Below are 27,438 nucleotides of genomic sequence, written 5' to 3'. Positions count from 1 at the left end.
TCTGACAAATGTATCAATTCTAAAGACAAAAACATTGCACAAAATCTGAGCACAAATTAGGTGTAGATTTCATTCTGAGGCCTAAAAACGCACCAAACGTATGAGAAGGCACGGGGTTCTTGTTAGATTTAGCACAAATTTCATCCAACATTATTTCAAAATGCCAATCTCAGTAAATCTGCCGCATCTAGAATGGTTCTTCTAATCGAGCCGATGGACTAGTAGAAGGCCATTAACATTCTTGTTATGATTAAATGAGGTTTCTTCCAAGAACTGCCTTGGGGTAGGTCTGCAAGTATCAGAAATGCTGCAGAGGTTCTAGAGCAGAACATTCCACAGCAAAATCTGCAGCATCTCCGAATCAGAAACCCATCGAGGTCTCCACCATTGGGGCGGATTTTGACTTGAAACCAGCTGCGGATCCACAACAGACTTCACATTGCATAGCGCTCCTCTCGCCTTCCAATTCTGCCCGTCACTGTATAGAATCAGCAGGCCGGCAGTGTAGCTCTGCAGTCACGGCCCTGCCGATTCAATCCCTATTTTTATTCCTCCGTACCCACTTTCCTTTGCCTGGAAGGTTTCTTCTTGGGTTCAGCTCCCAGCATGCTGAATGTGTCAAGTGAGCAGTACCTATTGCCCAAACGCTCAATGGTGGGGCATCGGACTAGACTGACAGTCCAGTGTCATCCAATAAGACTGAGTGGTATGGACCACCCACTTGACACATTGAAGATGCTGGAATTTGGTCCCAAGGAGAAAGGTTGGTATTGAAGAGAAAAAGCGAGGATCGAGTCAGTGGGGCTGCAGCTGCGGAACCCTTCTATCTATCTGTCCGTCCATCTTTGGTGTTTGCTGTGGAATCACTCATGACAGGCCGTATACCTGCCCTCGGTTTACTTGTAGCAATAGCTATCTGCTATAATCCTCTTGTACAACCATCAGATTATAATGTGTAGCTCCAGCCCATGTGCCTTCAATTTCTGTCTCAAAGCCAAATAGGGTCCTGACTTTCGCCTTGTACGGCACAATGAGTTCTGCTTTCACCACCGAGGCCACCATTCGTATGGCTCTACCAGGAGGGACCTCCACATCGGAGCTTGATGAAAATTTCACCTGTTTAAGAGATAAAACGATCAGAAATGTGGAAAAAAAAGGTCCGGAAGATATAAAATTAAAAATAATAACTGTAGATTTTACTAATAATGATCCGCAGTCGTGTACGCCTCTGTTCAGTTATGGGATTCACTTCTACTTCTTACTATTAGTGCTACTCTGTGACCTTCAAGGCAGAAAGAGGGCCAACAAGGCCACCATGATCAGCCTAATGAACTGACCGACGGAACTTTAATTGGAGACAATCTGCTCTTACATGCCTGCACTGCACTAGAGGTGATATCTAGATGTTAGATTATGTCAGAGTCCCAATGACAGGTGGGCAGAAGGATCACATTAATGTAAAGGTCTTTGATCTCGTACTCCGATCTCGGTAGTCTTATTTTTCGCATTTAATTTTATTTTGCAACCATTTATATCACCCTTCCAAAAGTAAGTGGAACCCAAGCAAGAACTCAAAGTCATATATACACATCGGCCCAAAAGAAAAAAAAAAAAAAAAATCAAGCGTCTAGCAGTTGCTGGAATCAAATGAAACCTTCACTTTTATAAGTGATTACCGTATCAAAGGAAAAGGAGCATTTATTGTTGAGAACCGACCCTTTGTTGGGAGGCTCTAGGACCCTGTTGTACCGCCTCTAGCTTGGATACAAGATGTGATACAGGAGGGCGTGGGGGCTCTAGTACCCTGTTGTACCGCCTTTAGCTTGGATGTAAGAGGTGATACAGGCATGCATGGAGACTCTAGTAGCCTGGTGTACCGCCTCAAGCTTGGATACAAGATGTGATACGGGCGGGCATGTAAGCATCTTCATGGCTGTGGAAGTTAGCATCCAAGATATCCCATACGTGTTCTATTGGTGACAAATCTGGTGACTGGGTGGCCGCGGACATGTGACAATGTTGTGGGGGTTCCTGGGACCCCCTTGTGTGTGCGGCCGAGCATTATCCTGCATGGTTCCGACAGACACAGGGGTGTAACTATGGTGCCACCTGTCTCTGGATAGCGGACAATGAAACAGTTGGAGCTACTGGTGCTTGTTGGACGATCAGACAATCCTCTCTACTGGTGGTCTGTAGGGGGCGTCCTGAGCCCGGTCACCTTGTGTGCCCCCATCCACTGGTCCCAACACCCCCTAACAGTCTGGTCAGATGCTCCTCTCTACTGGTGGTCTGTAGGGGGCGTCCTGAGCCCGGTCAACTTGTATGCCCTCACACATCCACTGATCCCAACACCCCCTAATAGTCTGGTCAGATGCTCCTCTCTACTGGTGGTCTGTAGGGGGCGCCCTGAGCCCGGTCACCTTGTGTGCCCTCACACATCCACTGATCCCAACAGTCTGGTTAGAACGTCCGGTGGGGGACAATTCATCAATATGACCCTCCAGCTTCTCGCATCCCAATCATGCGCCCCTCTCAGACTCTGGTAAGGGGTGCGATCTCTTCTCTGAGTCTTAGAGGCATCTAGTGGTCAACAAGCTCTACACAAGCGGAAGAAGAGGTAACTACACACAGGCTATGCATTTTATGTTGGTTTGAGGATGTGCGCGATTGGACTGGCTGCACAGAGCCCAACTTAAACCCTATTGAACATCTTTGGGACGAACTGGAACGTCAGGTCAGGAAATATGAACTGCATCCATCTTTTTTGAGAGAACTTGCCAGACATTTGCAGAATGAATGGAGGGAAATACTAGCTGAAATGTATCAGATGTTAGTAGAAAGTATGCCGTGGACAGTATCTGATTACATCAGGGCCAAAAAGGAGCCTCATTAAGTATTAACCAGTTAAGGACATAGGCCATCTCCGCTATGAGGACACATAGATTTGGGGGGCATTTTTAGTAGAGATGGCCATATGAGGGCTTGTTTTTGAGTGCTGAGCTGTCTTTGTTGGTACCATTTTACATATAATGTACTATAAAAAGAGCGTTAATCATGCAGCATAAATGACAGGATGCGTTTTTTTCTGTGGGTTAGTTTAACTATGCCGATAGGAAAATTTTTTTCTTTTTTAAGGCTTTTCTGCTAAAAAAAAAAATGGAGGGGGGGGGGGGATTTTTCCTGCATCGCTGCATTCAAAGTCCTGTAACTTTTCCATGGATGGAGTTGTGTGAGAGCTTGTTTTTTTTTTTGCGTGATGAGCTGTAGTTTGTATTGGTACTATTTTAGGATGCACATAGCTTTTTGGGGGAGGCAAAATGACGAGAATAAGCATTTTGCCTCAGTTTTTATGGGGATTTTTTAAATGGTTTTTTTGCCGTGCAGGGTGAATCGTGTGTTCAATCTATTGTACAGGAAGTTGCCATTGACCTTTCGGGATTACATGGCGGGGGTTTGATGACGTCACAGAGGGAGTGTGCTCCCTCTGTGAGCCCTTTACATGCCGCGATCTACATAGATAGCAGTATGTAGGTTGTTAAAAGGGAAGATCAATGTCCTCATTGATCTCGGGTGTTGCAGCAGGAGGCCGGCTATTGGTAACAGCCGACTCCAGCTGCAAGATCGCGCAGGCTCAGCTACTGATCCAACGCCATCGACAGGACGTCATTTTACATCCTAGTGCGTTATCACATTGCCATGATGTAAACTTACATCATAGGGGGTTACGGGGATAACATGGTACATACGTCTGATTCTAGCGGAGGTGTCCACTTACTGTTGGCTAGGACAGTGGAGTTCTATATGCATTTACTGTGAGAGAAGAGAGAAGATAAATTCACTCAGTCATTTACCAAAATCCAAATTGGGTTTTGATCAGGTCCGGCGGCGCGAGCCGACAACCAACACCTTACCAAGGAAGAAGAGCAATGCAATTATTGTCTGGGAGGTTTTGAGATACCGGGAGTGGAAGCATCAGACTGGGAATACTGGGCTGCCAATAGAAGGTCTTCCATCATTACAGTCCAATCACTCTCTGATTGAGGCACTGAAGTGTCCCAGAGATTTCAACAAGTTCTCTACACCCCAGGATCTCTTTATCCTCACTTGCTGCTGTTTGCACCCTGTTTTAGGTCTGTAAGTTCTGACGTTCAGGTGGTCTTCCTGATTTTTTGGTTCTGCTGGTTAGCAATTCACTTTCAGGGAGGGTCTTATAGCAAGCCTATCATTCTGCCAGCCCTTCACTGTCCCGACTTAATTGCCTCTACTTCCCATGCTGCACTGCACCATCTCTGGTCCAGTCAGCATAGTAGCAGTATGTTAGGCTGAATGAAGACAATGTCCATCTAGTTCAGCCTGTTTCAACACCCCAATCTTGTTGGTCCAGAGAACGGAAAAGAAAAACCCAACGCAAGGAGGCAGTACCTGAATGCCCACCCCTCCGCTTTCCCAGGATGATCAGGCATTCAGAGACATTCTGGTCAAACCCACTAACAGCAGGTGAGACAGAAACTGGAGATCCTTTTCATAGTGTCTGCAGATCTGTCAACCTGCAGCCTCAAAGTGCATGGGAGCCTGTGAAGATAGTCCCTCCCCTTGTTGCTATGGAAACATCCATGTGTCCTTGTGACCATAGAGGTTCTGAACCCAACTGAACTGCAGAGAAGCGTTCAGTTGGTTCAGACCTCAAACGTGATTTACAGTGGTAAACAACATTTTTAATGGAGGTATATCATAGGAATGATGAGACTAATAAGCTAGAAGAGGTTTGAAATGTCAGTGCCCCCTTTAAACTGGGAATACTGGGCTGCAGGTTGAAGGCCTTCCATCACTACAGACTGTATCAGAGCATAAAGACCAAAGCATTCCCACAATATCTTTGCAGTGGTGGAGTATGGTGGACCAATCTATTGTAGATGAGGAGGCATGGCCCACCACCGGCCACCGACAACCATCATTTACCTCGGTCTCATTCGTTTTAGTGAAGCTCCAGTTGCGGCTCGTGTTTTGAGTCATTTGCACGGTCGCCTCGGCCTCAGCAGTAATAGCCGGCATCCCAGCTTTAACTGTAAACACCGTTCCGGCTTCAAACGTAAACCCGTGTTCATGGGAGAAGGCGCTGGATTCCTTGACCGTTTTATCAAACCTGCCAATAAATAAAACCACCGCTCTGCTGTTATTTGTACCTCAGAGTTAACTCCTTCAACTTCAGAAAGTTTATTAATATCCTGACCCCGTCAGCCAGGGGGCCCCCTCGTAAGGAGGTCTCACCGCTCCAGACTGTAGCTCTTCATTACTGATACCTTGCAATAATCCCATAGCTCTGAGCAGGATGCGGTCAGTGTGTAAATGCAAAAAAAAACAAAGGTCTTGAAACTGTCCAAATATAACCGGGGGAAATTGTGTATAATCTGCATTTATTATAGTGGTGCGAATCCACAGTACATGGAGTAAATGCAATTTATTAAAAGTTGGTGGCCTTGAGTTTATTTTTGAACTTCTTTTAGTTCTACTAGTTGACTTGAATGTTGTCCATAGAATACACAGAAATGCCTCATGTTTGCAGTGGGTTTTAGAAGCCCATTAGACCCCGCCTCCTCTGGGGGCCGTCTTCCTTTGTTAACTACTTAGATGCTACAGTAGCGATTGACCACAGCATCTAAGGGGTTAAACAGCCTGGCTTCTGATGCCTGTATTAGAACAAGGCCCGTTAGTGACCACATAAAAGGTGTATTGGAGTCATTAGCAAGTTAAAAGTGTCAAGGAAGGACTGCAGAATAGACAGACTTACATGATAGTGATGGAGGTGTATTCTTTGGCCTAAGCAATGTACAACAGTACTGTAGAGAAGTACTTCTATGAAACATTATCTTGGCAGACCAGCTTGTTTATTACTGTAGGTAATAAAAGCAAAGCCTAAGGAAAAAAGATAGCGTTTCTGACCCCCGTCCCAGGTCTTTCACTAGCAAAGCCAGACACCTACTGTACACTGATGAAGGGCAAATACCCTGAAACAGCTGTCTGTACATGGAGTCTAGCTTTTAATTCCCAGTCATTGCTACAAGGCTTGTATAAAAAGTGTAACTTTGGCTTGAAGGAATCCTGCCTTCCAATAGGTGGCACTGTGGAGGTATTATTCCATCTCCCTTATTAGCTTTTTTGAAGAACAAAGAAATGACCAACACTGAAGACCATAGATGCAGTGGTTGTCCAACAGTGCAGCAGATGAAGGACACATCATGCTTACCTCCCTTCGAAATCAGAAGAGGTCACACAGTGCCATCAACTCAGAACTGGCATAAACAAGTGGGTACACCCATCTACTGTTCGGAGTAGTCTGGCCAGAAGCAGTCTTCATGAAAGAATTGGGGCTAAAAAGCCGTACCTTGATGTTAAAACAAGGCCAAGTGACTCAACTATGCATGAAAACATAGGAACTGACTTGCATGAAAATGGCAACAGGCACTCCTGACTGATGACCCACAACGTGAAATATTTGGCTGTAACAGAAGGCAGTTTGTTCGGTGAAGGGCTGGAGAGCGGTACAATAATGAGTGTCTGCAGGCAGTAGTGAAGCATGGTGGAGAGCGGTACAATAATGAGTGTCTGCAGGCAGCAGTGAAGCATGGTGGAGAGCAGTAAAATGAGTGTTTACAAGCAGCAGTGAAACATGATGGAGAGCGGTACAATAATGAGTGTCTGCAGGCAGCAGTGGATCATGGTGGAGAGCGGTACAATAATAAGTGTCTGCAGGCTGCAGTGAAGCATGGTGGAGAGCGGTACAATAATGGGTGTCTGCAGGCTGCAGTGAAGCATGGTGGAGAGCGGTACAATAATGGGTGTCTGCAGGCTGCAGTGAAGCATGGTGGAGTGCAGCACAATAATGAGTGTCTGCAGGCAGCAGTGAAGCATGGTGGAGAGCGGTACAATGAGTGTCTGCAGGCAGCAGTGAAGCATGGTGAAGAGCAGTACAATAATGGGTGTCTGCAGGCAGCAGTGAAGCATGGTGGAGAGCGGTACAATAATGGGTGTCTGCAGGCAGCAGTGAAACATGGTGAAGAGCTGTACAATAATGGGTGTCTGCAGGCAGCAGTGAAGCATGGTGGAGAGCGGTACAATAATGGGTGTCTGCAGGCAGCAGTAAAGCATGGTGGAGTGCGGTACAATAATGAGTGTCTGCAGGCAGCAGTGAAGCATGGTGGAGAGCGGTACAATGAGTGTCTGCAGGCAGCAGTGAAGCATGGTGGAGAGCAGTACAATAATGGGTGTCTGCAGGCAGCAGTGAAGCATGGTGGAGTGCAGCACAATAATGAGTGTCTGCAGGCAGCAGTGAAGCATGGTGGAGAGCGGTACAATGAGTGTCTGCAGGCAGCAGTGAAGCATGGTGAAGAGCAGTACAATAATGGGTGTCTGCAGGCAGCAGTGAAGCATGGTGAAGAGCGGTACAATAATGGGTGTCTGCAGGCAGCAGTGAAGCATGGTGGAGAGCGGTACAATAATGGGTGTCTGCAGGCAGCAGTGAAGCATGGTGGAGAGCGGTACAATAATGGGTGTCTGCAGGCAGCAGTGAAGCATGGTGGAGTGCGGTACAATAATGAGTGTCTGCAGGCAGCAGTGAAGCATGGTGGAGAGCGGTACAATGAGTGTCTGCAGGCAGCAGTGAAGCATGGTGAAGAGCAGTACAATAATGGGTGTCTGCAGGCAGCAGTGAAGCATGGTGAAGAGCGGTACAATAATGGGTGTCTGCAGGCAGCAGTGAAGCATGGTGGAGAGCGGTACAATAATGGGTGTCTGCAGGCAGCAGTGAAGCATGGTGGAGTGCGGTACAATAATGGGTGTCTGCAGGCAGCAGTGAAGCATGGTGGAGAGCCATACAATAATGAGTGTCTGCAGGCAGTAGTGAAGCATGGTGGAGAGCGGTACAATAATGAGTGTCTGCAGGCAGCAGTGAAGTATGGTGGAGAGTGGTGCAATAATGAGTGTCTGCAGGCAGCAGTCGAGGCTCCTTACAAGTTTGGGGCTACAATTCAGCAAATGGAGTTGATTTAGTCAGGATTAATGGTGTCCTCAATGCTGATAAATACAGGCAGATATTTATCCACCCTGTAATACCATCAGGGAGGTATCTGATTGGCTGCAGATATATTCTGCAGCAGGACAATCGCCCCCAACATCCAGCCCATTTCATTAGGAACTATCTTCAGTGTAAAGAAGAACAAGGAGTCCTGGAAGTGATGATTTGACCCCACAGAGTCCGGATCTCATCATCCCGTCTGTCTGGGATCACATGGAGACAGATGGTTGGAGCGAGCCGACATCCACAGAGGATCTGGGCTCAGTTCTCCAGGATGTCTGCAACAACCTCCCTGACGAGTACCTTCAAAAACTGTGTGCAAGAATTGATGCAGTTTCAAACGGCAAAATGCGGTCACACCAAATATTGATGCTATTTAGATTTCTTGTTTAAGTCCCTTTTATTTTTGTCAATTAACAAAACGTAAACTATTAACATGTCTAATTTTTAAAGCATTCTTACTTTGCGCATTTTTTTCTACACCTGCCTTAAAGTTTTGCTCAGTACTGTATGTACAACCTGCTCCTTTCATACATCTCGGACCTGAAGTGATAACCCCAAACTTCCCCATACGTCATCTCTGGTTCTCAGAAGACCTCCTCCTCAATGGGAACCATTACACATCTGTCTCTGACCCCAATGGCGACTGAGCTGTCAACATCCAACCTGACTGCAGTGATTGCAGGAGCTGAGATCAGCTGATTACTGGGTCCCCTAGTGGCAGACCCCTGCCAATCAACTATTGTACTCTCAGGTACATGCTCCGCTCCCTCTTTTTTTCCGCTCATCTTTCATAATCAACTACTGATGACCTATCCAGAGATTAGGTCATGACTAGTACAAGGGGTAAAATACCTGGAATACCCCTTTAACACCTTAACGCTACAGGACATAAGTTTACATAATAGGTATGTGGGACTTAGCGCAACAGAACGTAAACCTATGTTCTGTTTCTAAAGTGTTGCCGTGGTGGCAATACTGGAGTCATGCCACATAACAGGATAACCTAGTTAGCAGCCTATCACTACCTGCCACTGGGGGACCAATCACGAGGATCCTGTCCCAGTGATCGCTGTGGTTGGTCATTAAGCATTGACCAATCAGAGCGCAGCTTCCCAAGTTCGTGCCATTTACAATGTGAGCTCTCTCTCCAACCACTGCAGTGTGTTATGGGTGGTTGGAGAGGGTCGAGGAGAACATGATGTGCAAAAGTGGGGTCTCTCCTACTTACGGCTACGTATGTACCGGAAACGCTAATACTCACGAGAAGGTGTGTTTTAATACGATGCTGCTTCTCCTGTTGTCGTAGATTCTCTCCTCGATCACTTCCGGACTCTCGGAGATTCTTTGGCCTCGGTCAGGAAGGAACTCAAAGCTCATAATGTTGCGGATCGTCTTGTCTTTTGTGAAACAGAGGAACTGGAACTGATTGTAGTAGTGGCCAATCCTCGCAGCGCTGTCCACATATCTGCCATCACCCGATACGGCCCCTCTGTAGAGGTTCCCATTCTCCCCTTCTGCGCCCCACAGTTTTCCATCAGGACCAAAGGACATAAAACTGAGGTTTTCGAGCCAGCCGCCTTGTCCTATTACCGTGCTCCTGCTCCTCCACTGATTGAAGTTTTGTCCTGTTGTTAGTGGTTCGCCCCTCATGAGTCTGTTTTCTATATCCACGGTGTACAGATTACCATGGGGATCAAAGAACATGTCTTTAAACCATATCCTACCTGTTGGGGCGAAACACACTCTTATGGTTACTGCATCAAGCACTGGGCTGTGCCGGAGCCTCTCGGGATGCGGTTATAAAGGTAAAAGGGGTTTTCCACTCAACAAGAGCATCAGGCAACGTTTTTATGGCGTTCTCTAATTAAAGGGGTTGTCTGAGTTAAGGAAATCCCCGTCACTGGGTCCCCCATGCATTAAAACCACAAAGCAGTCGTTACTCACCTCGCTCACCGCCGCTGGCCCGCTCTCTGCTTGCGGGCTGCTGTGATATACAATCAACCAGCTATAGCAGCCAATGACAGCACTCGGCAGTGGTCGCTGAGCGTTGTCATTGGCTGCTGCAGCTTGTTTGTAAATGGGCTCGGTCTGCAAAGCGACATAACAAGGAGATGGATCCGGTGGCGGCAGATGACTGGGGGAGCGGGGAATAACTGCCGATTTGTTATTTTATGGCATGTGAGACCCGATGACGGGGGTTTCCATAACTCAGACATCCCATTTACTTAGCCCCCCATTGTCCCCCTGACCCAGGAGAGCAGTTTGTTGGGGCCAATCATGTGACTTCCCCTCTAGGTCTCCCTACCCCCTAGATGGAACATAAGCCAAAGCAATGCGTGATTCTCACAGGGCGCGGAGTCCACCTTACTGATGGAGCAACAGGTACAGTATAGACCAATAGGTACAGCAAACCCAACGCATTTTAGGGACAACAGTCCCCTTTCTCAAGCAGTCCTGCTCAACTCTCAATAAACTAAAACTGCATCTACCAGATTACAATTAAGTTCCAAGAAACCAACTGTGTGACCAATCCGGTGTGTTAATGCTTGGAGCAAAGGGGCGTTCTCTCATACGGCACACCTTTTTGACATATATGTCAGATGGACCCAACTTGAAATTGCTGTACTCTGCAACCACAAACCTCCCATGAATGGAGCGGTTATCAATGGCGGGCAGGGAGCTTCAAGCAACCGCCGCTAGATGCCGCTCCAGCAGATAAAAAGCCCCCGGCTTCAGCCATTTGTCAGATGGTGACCCCACAACACAAGGTGGTCTGCAATTCACCAAGACTCAATCCATAACTGCAGTGCAGCGTGCGTTCAGGGGTGTTGTGGTGCTGAGCCGCCAGATTTGGGGATACCAAATTATAGAACTTATTTTAAGGTTTTTCTACTTTTAAAATGTCCCGTAAATTTTTTTTTTTCTTCGTTGCCATTTCCCGATGCTTAGAAGCTTAATAAGGGCTCTTTTTTTGGAAGGGGGGCGGGGGGGGGGGGGCGGAGGGATCGGTTTGAAATGCAGTTTTAAAATTAGTACCATTTTGGGAAACGTACGTTTTTATGATGTTTTAATTCAAATTTTTAGGGAGTTTGAATTTTTTTCCCACTGCGTGGGATTTTTACATACACAACAATACCAAATATGTTGTGGGGGAGGGGGGGGGGTTGTTTTTTTTTCTAGGAAAATACGCAAAAGTTGTTGGTTTTTAAAAAAACAGTTAAAACTGTTAAAATGTTGAAAAAAAAACCACCTGCTAATTGCTCAGATGTGCGATCAGCTTTGACCTCACCATTTAACCCCTTATGGACGGAGACCTTTTTTTTTTCCATTCCCTATTTTTGTTTTTTCAGCCTACCTTTAAAACATGGTAACTCTTATTTATCCAACTCCGTCGCTGCGTGAGGGCGAGTTGATTTTTGCGGGACGAGTTGTTTTTTTAATGGTGCTATTTAATGTACCATATGATGTACTGAAAAACTTTTCAAAAAAAGCGCAGTACCTCCATCTTTGCGTCTTGTTTCTACGGTGCACACGCAGCAACAAAAAAGGACCTAATCGCTTTATTCTGTGGGCAGTACAATAACTGGGATACCAAACATACAGTTGGTTTTTTTTGCTGTACTAATTCTTTTCACAGATATTCTTGTTTATTATTTTCTGCCGCCATCTTCTGACCGCAATAACATTATTTGTCCATCCACATTTTGTGCGGCAAGTCGACTTTTTGATCGCTTTCTATTACTTTTTTGTTTTTTGGAGACAGAATGACCAAAAAAAGCCCATTTCTGGTGTTTACCTTTTTCTGACGACATTCCCTGTGCGCGGTAAATAATGCATTACTTTGACAGATCAGACTTTTACGGACTCAGCGATACCAAATATGTATTTCTGGTTTATTTTAATTCTCTTAATTATAAAACTAGCCTATACACCCGGCCTCGCCTGAGTTAATTTGCTACAGGTGTTTACATGTTGTTTGCACGGAAAAATTTATGAAGTCAAAGTAACTTTAGAGTAACCGAGGAATAAAATATGTATACACCTATAGGAGTGTTAGATTCTCCTCAGGCTGCATGTACCGATGTCCCTCCGCAAAATGTACCACCCCTTCCACTCTCCTCAATTAGGACCTAAAGAATGGTGTTGCCCAATTTCATGCTTGTATGACACCGAGAAGTTACATTACATAGGGGTGCACTTACTTTTGCACTTAGCATTGAATTTTCAAGTTGTGAGCTCTTTACTTTTCCTGTTTAGGGCCTAAAGAATGATCATCCCAAATTTCATGTTTGAACGACACTGGGAAGTTAGAGAATTAGTGGCGATATATATAGATATAGCAAAAAGGGCGCTTTTTTAACCTTTATTACTTTTGTTTTTTTGAAGCATTAGTAATATTTAAGCTTTTTTTTACTTTGTATTTTGGTCCCCAGTCGGGACAAGAACTTTCGCTGCTTTGATCGCTTCTGCAGTATCACGTAATGCCGTACCACGATCTGACAGGCACTCTACCAAGCCACACCACAGGCATGGCTTGATAGGCACTCTGCAATGGCAGCCCAGAGGCCTTTCAGAAGGCCCCCAGCTGCCATGGCAAGCGCACAGCAATCCACAATCTCATCATGTGGGGGGCCTCAGAGGACCCCTGAATATCGGTATGGGCATTTAATAGCAGTTATCAGAATTGACAGCCGTATTTAAAGGATTAACAGTGCCGATAAGCAGCACGGCTTATCGGAGCTGTTGCAGACTGGTATCGGCTGTAAACAACAGCCAGCAGCCGCATTGTATGGGACAAGGTTGCCCCAGGATCTCCCTTCATACACACCCAGATGCTGCAGCTTTAAGGGGTTAAACAGTTAACTGTCACAATCAGGACAAACTCTGATCCCTACAGTTACCAGTGGCTGTCAGAAACAGCCGATAGCCGCTGGGTATGGAGTGGACTCTGCTCCCAAGCCCGCTACATACCCACCTCAGGACCGCAGCACTTTTATATACATTAAATGTAGAATGCCACAAAAACCTTGCTCTACATATGGTCTCTTTAACTGGACAACCCCTTTAAGAGAGCCCCACAGCATCACAGAAAGACGGCGGTGAGCATGCAAGTTGAGATGCTTCAGTACAGACAACATGCGGCGGTAGTATACTGCGATACGTAATACGTTAGAAGTTCTGTTAGGCTAACTTTACACAGGGCCGATTTGCCGCGGAAATTCCTTCCGGAATTTTGCCGCGGCAAATCCGCCTGCGACCGCTAATCCCGGGATCAGCCAGCCATGTGGACGAGATTTATCAGAAATCTCGTCCACACGGGATGGCAAATCTGCAGCGGCAAAGCCGGCACTGCGGCGTGGATTCACTGGCCGCAGCATGTTCATTTTTTTCTTCTTCAGCTCCGGCCGCGCTCTCCTCTATGGGAGCGCCGGCCGCAGTGGAAGACCGAGCGGCCAGGCCGCTTAAAAACCCGCGGCGCTTCTCCCGGCGGAAATATTGTGGTTTTTCGCTGCGGCCAAACCGTGAGATTTCCGCCAGGAATCCGGCGTGAGAACCCAGCCTTACTGAACAAACAACTTTTCACCTTTAGCGACGAGCCGGGCGAAGGCCGCAGCCAACGGGGAATATTGAGACCTCTGACGTACATCATTGCTACAGCGGTCCCAAACCCTGGTGGCTTGTCCATACATCCAGGGTATGTGCTCATTGCTTGGCTGTGGACCTCTGTATAACTCTCCATCTCTGGTTATACCGTACAATTCTCCACATGGATGGAAGAAAAGAATTTGGAAATTGTTCCATTCACATTTCCCAACGCTTCTGGCTGTAGAAAACCAATCAACCCCTTCCTTCGACGGCATCGGCCCCCTGTAGAGGTCTCCGTATCGGACACAGAACAGCTCTCCGTCTGGACTGCTGAGAACATGGCGGGCGTTTTCTAGTTTTCCTATAACTGTAGCCCGTGCGCGATAGTCATCTCTCCTATGCTGTGGTGGCAGACCAATTTTCATGGTACCCTCCTCGGTGATGCCCAGTAACAGAGTCTCTGGAAGGCAAAGGAAGAAGACGTGATCGAAGATTCATTTATACAACCCCAATTCCAAGTTTGGACCGCGTATAAAATGTACATGAATGTGAAGAAAAAGAATGCCATGATTTGGAAATCTCATCTCACCATATTTATCCACAATAAAACAGAACATCAGAAAGGGCAGAGGTGACAGATTTACATGTACGTTTTAAAAAATTAGCTCATTTGTAATTTGATGGCAGCAACACATCTCACAAAAGTGGGGCCAGGGGGAACAAAAGGGTGGAAAGTAAGTGGTGCTAATAGGAAACAGCTGAAGAGTCCCTTACCCAACTAACTTACATAACTGTGTAGAAAAAGAGCATGTTAGAGAGGCCGAGTCTCTCGGAAGCAAAGACAGTCAGAGGTCACCAGTCTGTGAGAAAAGTCTTAAAATTGTGGAAAATTTAGGAAAAAATGTTCCTTGTAGTAAAATTGTGAAGACTTTGAATATCCCAGCATCTACAGTACACAGCATCAAGAGATTTGGAGAATCCGGAGAAACTCATGTGTACAAGGGACGAGGCTGACAGTCAGTATAGGCTGCTTGGGATCTATGTGCCCTCCGGTATCAATGCATGAAACACAGGCGTGATTCTGTAATACAATCTCTGCAGGGCTCAGGATACTTCCAGAAATCACTGTCTGTGAACACCGCTCTCCATACAAGCCACACATGTAAGTTACAGCTGTATCATGTAGAGCAGAAGCCGTATACCAGCACAGTCCAGAAACACCGGCCTCTTCTCTGGGCAAAATGGAAACCGGTCTGCGGTCAGATGTAGCAAAAGACATTGCTAAAGCTCATACTGCATCCATCACAACAGAAGTGTATAGAGACTGAACTGGCTGCCTGCAGTACAGACCGCTGAGCCATAAAGACGATCCAGGACTGTAGCACACCTAGAGCCCTACAAGAATGGGACAACACTCCTCTCCCAAAACTCCAGCAGCTGGTCTCCTCACTCCCCAAACGTTTATAGACTGTTGTAGAAAGAGGGGGTGCTACACAATGGCAGAGATGGCCCCACCCCAACTTTTGTGAGATGTGTTGCTGCCATCATCCCCCCCCCCCCCCCCCCGATACGTTCTCTGTTCTACTGTGACTAAAATACGGCTAGATGTCATTCCCAAATCACTGCACTCTTTTTTTTCTTCACATTTTACAGCGGTCCAACGTTTTTGAATTGCGATTCGTAGAACAAAATCCTGCCATCCTGCAAACGCCCATCAGTCTCCACAGAGTAATGACCAGGCAATATAATGGGGTGCAAAATGAACTTTGCCCCTTGCACCCTTGCCCGCAGCGGACTGTCGGCAGAGAGTGAACGAGATTATTGCGACTCTCATCCACTTTGCTGGTAGTCCCAGGTTTAAAAATACAGGCGCAATTTCCATGCGGAAAGTCCACAGCAATTCCACCCCGTGTGAACTCAGCCTAAGGCCGCCTGCAGACGGGCGGAAACTCTGCGGCGGGGTTTCCACTGCTGCAAGCCTGCATAGGATTGCGTTAACAAACGCAATCCTATGCAGACGGCCGCGGTTTGGCCGCGCGAAATCACGTGCAGAAAACAAACCGCGGCATGCTTTATTTCTGTGCGTTGCTCGCGGAGCCCCACACAGAAATGTCACTCACTAGCCGCCGGCTCCGGTCTGCGCATGCGCCGGGGCCGCGGGAGAGGTGAGTGCCCGCGCTGCTCTCTGTAGGCGCTCGGGTCGGGTCCTGCTGCAAGAAGTCTCGCAGTCGGATCCGACCCGGCCGTCTGCAGGAGGCCTTAGGGCGTCTTTTTTCCCGCAATTTTTGAGCGTCAACGCCACTTTCTCTGGCACAAACATGGCTGCCACTTGCGATTTTGCCGCAATTTTTTAGTGCAACAGTCAATGAGAATTTCTAATCTTACAACACATCACGCCGCATAAAAATCGCGTGAAGTTCGTGCTTTGCGATGCGATAAAAGGAGGCTCCATAGGGAAACATTTTTTTCTCACAGCATCGCATTGATGAAAACAGCGCAAATGTGGAGGAAACCATTGAAAGTCATTGGTTACATATTGCTACGTTTTTACTCGCTCTCGCATCACGCAATGTTCTCAGCAGTGTGACGGCGCCCCCAGACGGTCACAAGGATTCTCTTGGATAGTTTCTAATAGACACACTGGAATAGCTTGGTAGTAATAAGTATGCTGTTACTTCGCAGATGCTTGAGGGGAATCAAGGAATTAGTCTTCAGGGAGTCAACTACTAGGGAAGGACTGGAAGCTAAACTCTGGTCTTGTCTAGATGATGGTAATGCCAATATGCTGCACTTACCACCCTCTCTGAAGGGGCAGAGGGGGGGGGGGGGGTGATACCACAAGAGTGACAACTAATCACGTAAAGTTTAAACCTGACCTGTGGTTGGTCTGTGTAAGAGGTAGCCCAGGATCTAGTAGCCTGGACGGTAGGCTGCTACTGGGAGATACTGGAAATTGGCTGAAGAGTGGTGATGAGTGAAGGCAATTGGTCAAGTTGGACTTTTTATTTTAGCAGATTTCCCCAGCAACTACTTCTTCTAGCTTCATAGCAAAAGAGGGGAAAATCTATAGAAAAGCCTAATAAAACGTATTGCAAAAAAGCTTAGAATCCCCCATTCTGTACGTAAAAAAAACATCCAATGGCGCTTACGCTGCGAATCCCTGTGTAACGTTAAGACATTCTTTGGAACTGTAAGAGAAGAGCCTCACCGGAACGATCCCTGACGTTAGAGGCCGGCACACTTGGCTGCCCCATTCGGTGCACGTCGTGCGTCCTGTAGTGCACTTCCTCTCGTTCCCTTTGCATGGTCAGCCTCCTGCTCTTGGGATGGGATCAGCAGAGTTTCGGCTGGAGGCCAAGAAGTAGAGGTTGTGGATCCGGAGCACGCAAGCTCGTCTGCAACAGAGTGTAAGAGGTTTGTTCAGGATTAGGACAAAATAGCAATTATGTTTGCAGAAACAGCGCCCCGTCCGACTATGGGATGCGCCCGGAATTACACTTCATCCCATTCACTTCAATGTGAAAGCCAAAGAACATGATCCTGACCGTGAATCACGACAGGGGTGGCAGCATCATGTTATGGGTGCTTTGCTGCACTTCACAAAACACACAGCACTATGAGGAAGGAAAATGGAGATATGGAAGGAACGTCTCAAGACATCAGCCAGTAAGATCACTGGAAAAGGACAGATGAATTCAAAAAGCTGTCAGGACTCGAACCCAGGAAATCCCGGCTCAACCTGCTGAGCTATCCAGCCCTTTGGATAGCTCCCCTGCATAACCTTGTTCTTGTCCCTAGCTTCTGGTTCCAGATTGGCTCCTCCCTGTTGCTTAATTGGACTTCCCATAAAAGCCTGGCCCTTCATCCAGCTCCTTGCAAGATTATTGTGCTTCCAGACAGTACTCAAGCTCTTCCACCTCCGGCTCCTCCACACTGCTAACTGACATACCTACCTGTGTACAGACCTCTGGCTTCCCTGACTGCGCTACCCGCCTGCTCATCTGTACCCACAAACTCATACCTACCCGTGTAGCTACTGATCCGCACTGGTTGCAACAAGAGACTCCAACCCTGAAATGGAGTGTTACAAAAGCACTGCCAGTGGCCACACATACGGGTATAGCGATACAGAAGGGCAGCTGTAGGCATCACCTCCCACAGCATGCAGATTGTTATTGGGAGGAGCGTTGCACAAGTGCAACATACCGATGACCAACCACTCATACACCTACCATCAGAGGTGCAACTTGAAGTTTCTGGGCCCCAACTATAATGCTTTATTCATACAGATAGTCCCCGACTTGCGAACATTCGAGTTACGAATTTCGCAAGATACGAACAATCTGTCCTGCACAGTATGATGTAATGCTATGGCACAGTATGATGTAATGCTATGGCACAGTATGATGTCATGTTATGGCATTACATCATACTGTGCAGGGACCGGGCAGGCTCCTATCAATCCTGATAGAAGCCTGTCCGGTCAGATCGCTGTTGCTAGGCAGCCGGGGACCTCCTGAAAGGCCCCAGGGCTGTCTATGCAGAGCGCCTAGCAAGCCGTGCGCTTCATGGGCACTCTGCATAGGCAGCCCTGGGGCCTTTCAGGAGGTCCCCGGCTGCCTAGCAACCACACAGCGTCCCGCGATCTCATCGTGGGACGCTGTATGGAGCCCCTGAACGTCGGGTGCAGGCTGTTTCTTACAGCGGGCACCCGGTGGCAGCAGTTCCGACGAGCCGCGCCGCTCGTCAGAACTGTTAACACTTTAAATACCACTGTCAGAGCGGTATTTAAAGTGTTAACAGTTCAGACGAGCGGCGCGGCTCGTCAGAACTGCTGCCGCCGGGTGCCCGCTGTAAGAACAGCCGGCACCCGATGTTGTATGGAGCGGGATCCACCCGCGATCCCGCTCCATACAAGCATTTGTTCGACTTGCGAATAGGTTCCTGGAACGGAACCTGTTCGCAAGTCGGGGACCACCTGTAGTACTGGGCCCCCTATATGGCAAGAGAGAGCTTATGGGCCGCCTAAGGCTCCAGGGCCCGAGTGCAACCGCATCCCCTATAGTTATGCCAGTGGGGGGGGGGGGGGGGCTGTTTAGAAGCACACTTGCATGTAGATAAGGCATACAATGGGTGCCGGTCCTACAGTTACGTGTAGTGCACCACGTAGGCTTACAGTACAATGCCCAGTGAGCGGTCCTGCACCTCACAAATGAGTCAAACTGGTACTGACACCCCTATATACGGTAGGCATGTGAGTCGTCCATCAATATGGTGCCCTGTGCTCCCTCCTCCATAGAGCCATCTACCCCGCTGCCCGCCACACAGAAGCAGCGCCGGGCGGTCATGTGCCGTGCGTTGTGCACATGACTGCTCAGCCACTCACAGGCTTCAGTGGTGATTGCTCCGGGGGTTCCGGCAGCGCTGGCTGGTGAGCTGCTAGGATAGGTGACCATTCAACTCTTACTCATCCTACCCGTGGCCAAGCCCAATATTGGGCTGTGAGACTCCACCTGATATTGGGCTTGTGGGATGTGCCAGTGAATGGGAGGCGATCCTCCGACGCAGCTACAGCACCCCCTCACCTGTCAGCACAGCCTTCCACCTGGCGGCCGGTGGGGACAGCAGCGCACGCAGGTCAGGTGGTGCCACCTCCACATTAACCGGCTAGCAGCGCTGCGGTGGAAGGCTGCGCTGATAGCGTGAGGGATCGGGAGGTGAGCGCTGTATCTGCAGGGGGTTTGGTCACAACCTGTACCAATGGGGCCGAACCTAACTCCTTTTTGGATGCCCAAATGCTGCGAATTCCGCGTGAACATACAAAAATGGTGCAGATTTGGTCAGACTCCTTATTGCGCTTTAGCTGCAGAACTTAACCCTTGTATTTCCGCATGGCTTGTGCTGTAAACGCTGCAGATGTCCACAGCACGTCGGCCCGGCGTGAAGAGCCCACAAATATGAAGCCCATCCTTTGCAGTCTGTTCACATGAGCCATTTTACTCTCACAGCAACGCGGTGAACAAAAAAACACACGTCAAACCGCAGTGCGTTCCATTTTGGGAAGATTCCTGGGATATCCCAAAAAAATAACTACCTTCGCTCTCGCAGGTCATGTGATGTGATTTTTTTAACATCGAAGTCTTTGAGAAGGACTTGTGATGTTCTCATGCCAGTGGGGAGAAAAAGAATTTGCTATTTCACGGAAGTGATGCATTTTTTTAACCCCTTAACTAATGAAGTCTTGGGGTGCATTAAAAGAGGTATAGGGGAGGGACGAGAACATTATCCTCCCACTATATAAGGCACTTGTCAGGCCTCACATGGAATACTGCGTACAGTTCTGGTCACCGGTGCTCAGGAAAGATGTTACAGTGCTGGAGGGGGTTCAAAGAAGAGCAACTATACTAATACATGGAATGACGGGACTGGAATACCCAGAGAGGCACCAAAACTGGGATTATTTACCCTAGAAAAAAAGGGACGACCAAATAACCATGTATAAGTACATGAGGGGACAACACAAGGATCTCTCCCATGATCTGTTTACACCCAGGACTACAACGGTAACAAGAGGGCATCCGCTACGTCTAGAGGAAAGCAGGTTTCATCACCAACATAGAAAAGGGTTCTTTACTGTAAGAGCAGTGAGACTGTGGAACTCTCTGCCTGAGGAAGTGGTGATGGCAAAATCCATTGAGGAGTTTAAAAGGGGACTTGATGTCTTTCTGGAGAGGAAGGACATTATAGGATATAAATCCTAGTTTAATTGTTAATCTGGGTATACAGGCAGGTAGGAACTATTAGGGGTTGGTCCAGGGAACAGTCTGATTGCCATTAGGGAGTTGGGAAGGAATTTTTCCCCCAAAAGGGCTAATTGGCTTCTGCTCTTGGGGTTTTTTGCCTTCCTCTGGATCAACAAGGAGGATAAACAGGCTGAACTAGATGGACATTGTCTTCATTCGGCCTTACAAACTATGTTAATGACCAAGCCTGTTTGCACCTTAATGACCAGGCCAAATTTTGGAAATCTAACATGTGTCACTTTAACAAAGAATAACTCCGTAAAGGTTCTGCAAAGCCTAGTGATTCTGACATTGTTTTTTCGCCACATGTTATACTTCATTTAGGTGGTAAAACTAGGCCAACAGAATTTGTGGATATTTATTAAAAGCGCCAAAATTAGGAACATTTTGTAAAAATTGTCATTTTTTTCACATTTTCAACTGCAATATGTCAAATATGTGCAAGCATACTGTACATTTTTTTGCTCAGATATATATTTCCATTTGTTTACTTTATTATGGAAGCACATTAGAAAAACTTTTTTTAACCATTTAGGAGACGCACAAATTTAACATTACTTTTCAGCATTTTGAGGAACACTTTGTTTTCTTACACCAAGCCAAGATTGGAAAGGCTCATAGGTGTCAGAATGATAGATACCCCCACAAATGACACCATTTTAAAAACTACACCCCTTAATGTATCCACTGAGGTGGTCAGGAGGATTTTGACCCCACAGTTTATTTTCAGGAGTTCATGCAATTTATATTTTTTCAAATATGTCATTTTAAACACAGGATTTTTTCAATAGTGCACATGAAAATGAGGATTTACACCCCAAAATGGATCCCCATGTTGTGGCCCTAATCTTCTGTCCATATGCACAATGGGGCCCAAACCGAAAGGAGCAGTCGGTGGCTTTCAGAACAGACATTTTACTTGAAGATGTTTTAGGCCCCATTGACCACTTGTAAAGCCCTTGAGCGGCCAAAACGATAGAGAACCCCACAAATTACATCATTTTGAAAACTAGACCCCATAACGCATTCATGTAGGGGTGTACTGTGTATTTTGACCCCACAGTTTTGAAGGAATCTCAGCAAATCAGAAGGTAAAAAAATTGTGATTTCATTTTTTTGTCAATTGTCATTTAAAGAAGGAATGAAGATGACTCCCCCCTCCGCCCCTCCCCCATTTGTCCCGTGTTCAGAAGAATACCCATTATGGCCCCAATCTTATGTCCTTATGCAAAACGGGGCCCAAACCGAAAGGAACATTGAAGTTCAACTGTTTTTTAACTTTTACATGATCGCCATCATCCATTGGATAATGGCGATCACGTGACCTGAGAACGCTCACTGCGGCCCTTCGTTACTGCTCCAGGCTCTCAGCTACCCTTAGTAGTCAGCAGCGAGGAGGTTTTAAATTTCCTGGGTGGGCCCCCCCCCCCCCCCCCCCCCAACCCCCCACAGCTGCATTTTGCCAACAGGAACATTCACCAAAGCTGGGGAAAGGTCCACTGATAAGAACCCGTCGGTGCACGTCACCGGAGGCCTTAGGTAAGTCATTTCACCTCCCCTCACGGATCCCATCAGTGCACGTCCCGGAGGCCTTAGGTAAGTCATTTCACCTCCCCTCACGGATCCCATCGGTGCACGTCGCCGGAGGCCTTAGGTAAGTCATTTCACCTCCCCTCACGGATCCCATCGGTGCACGTCGCTGGAGGCCTTAGGTAAGTCATTTCACCTCCCCTCACGGATCCCATCAGTGCACGTCGCCGGAGGCCTTAGGTAAGTCATTTTACCTCCCCTCACGGATCCCATCGGTGCACGTCGCCGGAGGTCTTAGGTAAGTAATTTCACCTCCCCTCACGGATCCCATCGGTGCACGTCGCCGGAGGCCTTAGGTAAGTCATTTCACCTCCCCTCACGGATCCGATCCATGAGCCGAGCTGAAATTTTAACTTTTTTTTACTCTTATGGGATAGTCGTTATCCATTGGATATCGGCGATCATGTGACCAGGGACTGCTTCCCCAGTGACATCTCCAGTCTCTCGGCTATATTTGGCAGCCAGGAGCAGGGAGATTTTAAATTACCCCGGCAATCTGCGGCTTTTGCGCTTGCGCCCACCATTTTGGCTTTTGTGCACGTGCCTCTTTCCAGAGTAAGGTCTGGCGGCCTTAGGTACGTAATTTCATCTCCCCTTATGGATATGATCAAATCTCCTGCGACAACCTGGTCTTCTGCACATGTATTTTCCTTTGTCGCGCATGCACAGGAGATGGCGGCAGGTCGTCCAGACCAGATCACTGCAGGACATTGCAGAGGACGTGGGTGAGTAGCTTCAGCTCCCCTCGTAGATCCGATCCATGAGGGGAGATGAAACAAACTTTTTTTCACTTACATTCATGCGATTGCTTTAATACAATGGATAACAGCGATCGTGTAACCCGGGGGGGGGGGGGGTGCTCCCCGCAGCTCCCCGCGACAGCTCCATGACAGCTACGTCCAGCAGCCAACAGCACAGAGCAGTCACATCCACAGCCAGGTTTAATGCTCAGATTTCTTACCCCCCTGTCAGACCCACCAGGGCAGGTTCTTTAACCCCTTCAGTGGCGGGTTTCTTACCCCCCTGTCAGACCCACCAGGGCAGGTTCTTTAACCCCTTCAGTGACGGGTTTCTTACCCCCCTGTCAGACCCACCAGGGCAGGTACTTTAAATGGGCCAATCATTTAATTTCAACTAATTCTGCAGTTGCGTTCCCAGAGCCATAACTTTTTCATTTTTCCACTGACACGGCCGTATGAGGGCTTGTTTTTTGCGGGACAAGCTGTACTTTTTGATGGCATCATGTTTGGGTATATATAATGTATTGCATAACTTTTGTGAAAAATTTGTAGGGAGATTAGGGGAAAAAAAGACATTCTGCGATTTGTTTTCTGGATGTCATGTTTACGGCGTTCAGCGCACAGAATAATGCATGTGATAACGTTATTCTCTGAGTCACATGATCCCGGTGATAACGAGTTTATACAGTTTTTATGTTTTGCTATTTTTGTACATTTAAAACATTTTTTTTTCTTAAAGATTTGCTTTTGTGTCGCCACATTCCAAGAGCCGTATTAGTGTTATTTCCCATTGCCAGCGCTCTAGACGGCCGTGTTTACTACGGGATGAACTCCAGTCTTCATTTATCTCATTTTTTGGAACATGTAAAATTTTGATCGTTTTTTATTTTTTTCTAGTGGCAAGATTAACAAAATCTGTAATTCTGGCATGTTTTTTATTTTTCCCAGCATTCTCTGAGCAGTATAAATAATGTATTGAAGTCATTCTACGGGCCGGTACGATTAGGCCAATACCAAACTGTAAGAGTTATTTTCTTTTTCGCAACTTTTTCAAAGTTTAAAAAAAAAGTAATAAAAGTTTAAATCCCCTCTTTTTGCCATATCTATAATAAAAAAAAAATCTAAAATCATAAAATAAAAATACATATTTGGTATCACCGCGTCCGTAAAAGTCCGATCTATCAAAGGAGCACATTTACCCGATACGGTGAACGTCGTCCGAATAAAAAACAAAGAGCGCCACAAATGCCCTTCTTCAGTCACCCTGTCTCCCAGACAAAATACAATAAAAAGCGATCAAAAAGTCTTATGTATTCTGAATTAGTACTAACGTAAACTACAGGACGTCCCACAAGAAATGAGCCCTGGCTGAACTACGTCGACAGAAAAATAAAAGGTTATTGGGCGCAGAAGATGCGGCAGAAAATAATTTTAAAAAAATAAATGTCTTTGAAAAAAAATACAAGTACTGAAGCAAAAAACAAAACTATATCAGTTTGGTATCGCAGTAATCGTACCGACCCGAAGAATAAAGGTATCATGTGGCTTTCATTGCAGTTTGTGCGCCGTAAAAACAAGACGCACTGAAAGATGGTGAAATGTTGTTTTTCTCCACTTAGAATTTTCTGTAAGTTTTTCAGTACATTATCTGGACATTAAATCGCACCATTGAAAAATATAACTTGTCCCACAAAAAACAACAACCAGCCCTCATACAGCGACGGAGATGGGTAAATAAAGGAGTTATGAGTTTTTAAACGGGGAGGGGGGGGGGGGGGGGAGGGGATAAAAAGAAAAGGGGGGTGGGGTGAGGGGCAGCCTTGTCATTAAGGGGTTAAATAATTACCACACAGGGATACCACATATGTGATTTTGTTTTTAATTTTTTACAAAAGTAAAGGGAGAAAAGTGTTTTTATTTTTTTACTTTTAAAAAAAATTTTTTGTCCCTTTAAGGGGCTTCCACAGAGACCCATCAGGACCCCCTGATCACATTCCGGGGGTCCGATGGTGACAGCCCTTTACATGCTGCAGTCACATAGACTGCAGCATGTAAAGGGTTAACACAGCAGAGATCACAGGTTTTCTCCGTTCTCTGCTGTAAGAGCTAGTGCCCGGATATCCTCTGACAGCGAAGCACCAGCTCTTCCTGCCACAGAGACCACTGGCTGGCTTCTGACAATCCGATGGTCTCTATGGCAACCTGTAAACAAAGCAGTGCAGGAGTTTGAAAATAGAAGCAGGAGATTGCCGGCAGATCGGTAATATCCTCCTGCTTCTTTTTTCAAAGTCCTGCATTGCTCTCTTTGGGACTGTGCAGGCAGAGCACACTGCCACAGCTTATGGCAATGTGCTCTGCAGCTCCCATAGTGATACATAGCCTGGAAATCTTCCGGGCTGTATCGCTATGGGCAGTGGAGCTCGTCCCGGAAAATTTCCGGGTGTGCCACTCAAGGGGTTAAAGCCCACTAAACTAGGACGTAAAAGGCAATGGGCAGTTACTAAGGGGTTAAGCAAAAGTGCTTTGTCTCACACCCAAAAATCGCACAGACGGCGCCCGCGGGGAATGGAAGCTTCCTAGGGCCAGCAGAAGTAAAAAGGTCACCGAGTCGTTTATCCGAGCGCACAGCATGGACAGTCGTGGCACGGAGCCCCCGCATGTCTCTCCGTATTCAGGGGGGCTGCCGCACCCGCAGGTCATCTGATCATCTGGAAAGTCAGGAATTTGTGTTCAACTTGAGATTTCCTCTAAAAGAGCGTCGGGAGGTCTCTTGCTGAGCAGCAGCATTATTCACTACAAGGGCAGAAGGGGCGGCCCCATACCCTGCGGTGGCGGCCCCATACCCTGCGGTGGCGGCCCCATACCCGGGAGGGGAAGAAGGGGCGGCCCCATACCCAGGAGGGGCGGTGGCCCGATTCCCCGTAGGAGCAGAAGAGGGGGTTATGACTGATGGTCACATTACCACCTACAGGGGGCAGAAGAGGGGGTTATTACTGATGGTCACATTACCACCTTCAGGGGGCAGAAGAGGGGGTTATTACTGATGGGCACATTACCACCTACAGGGGGCAGAAGAGGGGGTTATGACTGATGGGCACATTACCACCTACAGGGGGCAGAAGAGGGGGTTATGACTGATGGGCACATTACCACCTATAGGGGGCAGAAGAGGGGGGTATGACTGATGGGCACATTACCACCTACAGAGGGCAGAAGAGGGGGTTATGACTGATGGGCACATTACCACCTACAGGGGGCAGAAGAGGGGGTTATGACTGATGGGTACATTATCACCTACAGGGGGCAGAAGAGGGGGTTATGACTGATGGGCACATTACCACCTACAGGGGGCAGAAGAACGGGTTATGACTGATGGTCACATTACCACCTACAGGGGGCAGAAGAGGGGGTTATGACTGATGGGCACATTACCACCTACAGGGGGCAGAAGAGGGGGTTATTACTGATGGGCACATTACCACCTACAGGGGGCAGAAGAGGGGGTTATGACTGATGGGCACATTACCACCTACAGGGGGCAGAAGAGGGGGTTATTACTGATGGGCACATTACCACCTACAGGGGGCAGAAGAGGGGGTTATGACTGATGGGCACATTACCACCTACAGGGGGCAGAAGAGGGGGTTATGACTGATAGGCACATTACCACCTACAGGGGGCAGAAGAGGGGGTTATGACTGATGGGCACATTACCACCTACAGGGGGCAGAAGAGGGGGTTATGACTGATGGGCACATTACCACCTACAGGGGGCAGAAGAGGGGGTTATTACTGATGGGTACATTACCACCTACAGGGGGCAGAAGAGGTGGCCCCTTTAGGCCGCTCTTACACGTGCGTTCAGTTACACGCTGCTCAGAACTGCGACATTTTACTGCAATTCCGAGCTGCGTTTTTGAACCCCTGCCCCCGCTCTTCGTTTCGCACCCCATCGTTGTGACGGGCGATGAGATAAGCTTAAAAAATGTGAGAACGCTGAAAAATAGAACACAGCGCTCGGAAATAGAGGCGTTACACCCACCGCGGTCCAGAGCGGCGCTCATCGTGGTAAAGAGCGTTGTGCGAGAGCGGTCTGACTGCGGGCGGCCTGATGACTATCTATGGGGCGGAGGATGGAGGGTCTGTAGAGGGGGGCAGCAAGGAGCCAGAGTCAAATCCTGCAGACAAGCTGTGGCCGGGAGAAGTCATCATGGTGGTGTGAGCCGAGATAAAGAAAGGGAACTTCACCAATCATGTTGGTTTGTTTTCTTTTTCTGGGGGGGAGGGGTTAACGACGCACGGATGCAACATGAATGTATGAAAACGCACATTTGCAGCGCAAACAGGCGTGAGGTGCAGATACACTGGGCGTGGCTCAGTGTATGAGGGTGTGGCCTAAACACTGCACTGCACTACGCCAGGCACGAACGCGGTTCGCCGTTAACAGTTGGCGGATCGATCAGATTGCGGCTTCTACCAAAACAACAGAAGTCATGAGGACAGCTGAAGAACAAGTACATGTGCACACCTAGAGGCATCCTCCACAGCAGGGGGCGCCGCAACTGACCTGCTGCCTGCAGCTGCCTGTGGAGGTCTCAGCGCTAGGGGGCGCTGCTGCGCGGACACCACTTTTCAAGAAGGGTGG

At 47.6% G+C, this 27,438-nt stretch overlaps 1 protein-coding gene across 1 annotated transcript; it reads right to left on the bottom strand.

Moving 5' to 3' along the window:
* Positions 1–27,438, bottom strand: LOC136572368 (uncharacterized). Its single transcript, XM_066572881.1, has 6 exons — positions 27,361–27,438; positions 16,869–17,055; positions 13,659–14,120; positions 9,336–9,798; positions 4,960–5,143; positions 1–1,116 (listed from the first exon to the last, which is right to left on the bottom strand). Exons 2-6 carry the CDS (start codon positions 16,963–16,965, stop codon positions 913–915), a joined length of 1,410 nt encoding a protein of 469 aa, XP_066428978.1. The 5' UTR covers positions 16,966–17,055; positions 27,361–27,438; the 3' UTR covers positions 1–912.

This window comes from Eleutherodactylus coqui, chromosome 7, assembly GCF_035609145.1.
Source record: "Eleutherodactylus coqui strain aEleCoq1 chromosome 7, aEleCoq1.hap1, whole genome shotgun sequence".
Lineage (NCBI taxonomy): Eukaryota > Metazoa > Chordata > Amphibia > Anura > Eleutherodactylidae > Eleutherodactylus > Eleutherodactylus coqui.
The sequence above is the reverse complement of the archived record's forward strand: the minus strand, read 5'-3'. Positions and strand labels throughout refer to the sequence as shown.

Coding starts and splice junctions, on each gene's coding strand:
- LOC136572368 (XM_066572881.1), bottom strand. CDS start 16,965: ATGCAAAGGGAACGAGAGGAAGTGCACTACAGGACGCACGACGTGCAC. Junction 9,799..13,658: donor CGCCCGGCTCGTCGCTAAAG/GTGAAAAGTTGT, acceptor TCGCCCCAACAG/GTAGGATATGGTTTAAAGAC. Junction 1,117..4,959: donor CTAAAACGAATGAGACCGAG/GTAAATGATGGT, acceptor TCTCTTAAACAG/GTGAAATTTTCATCAAGCTC.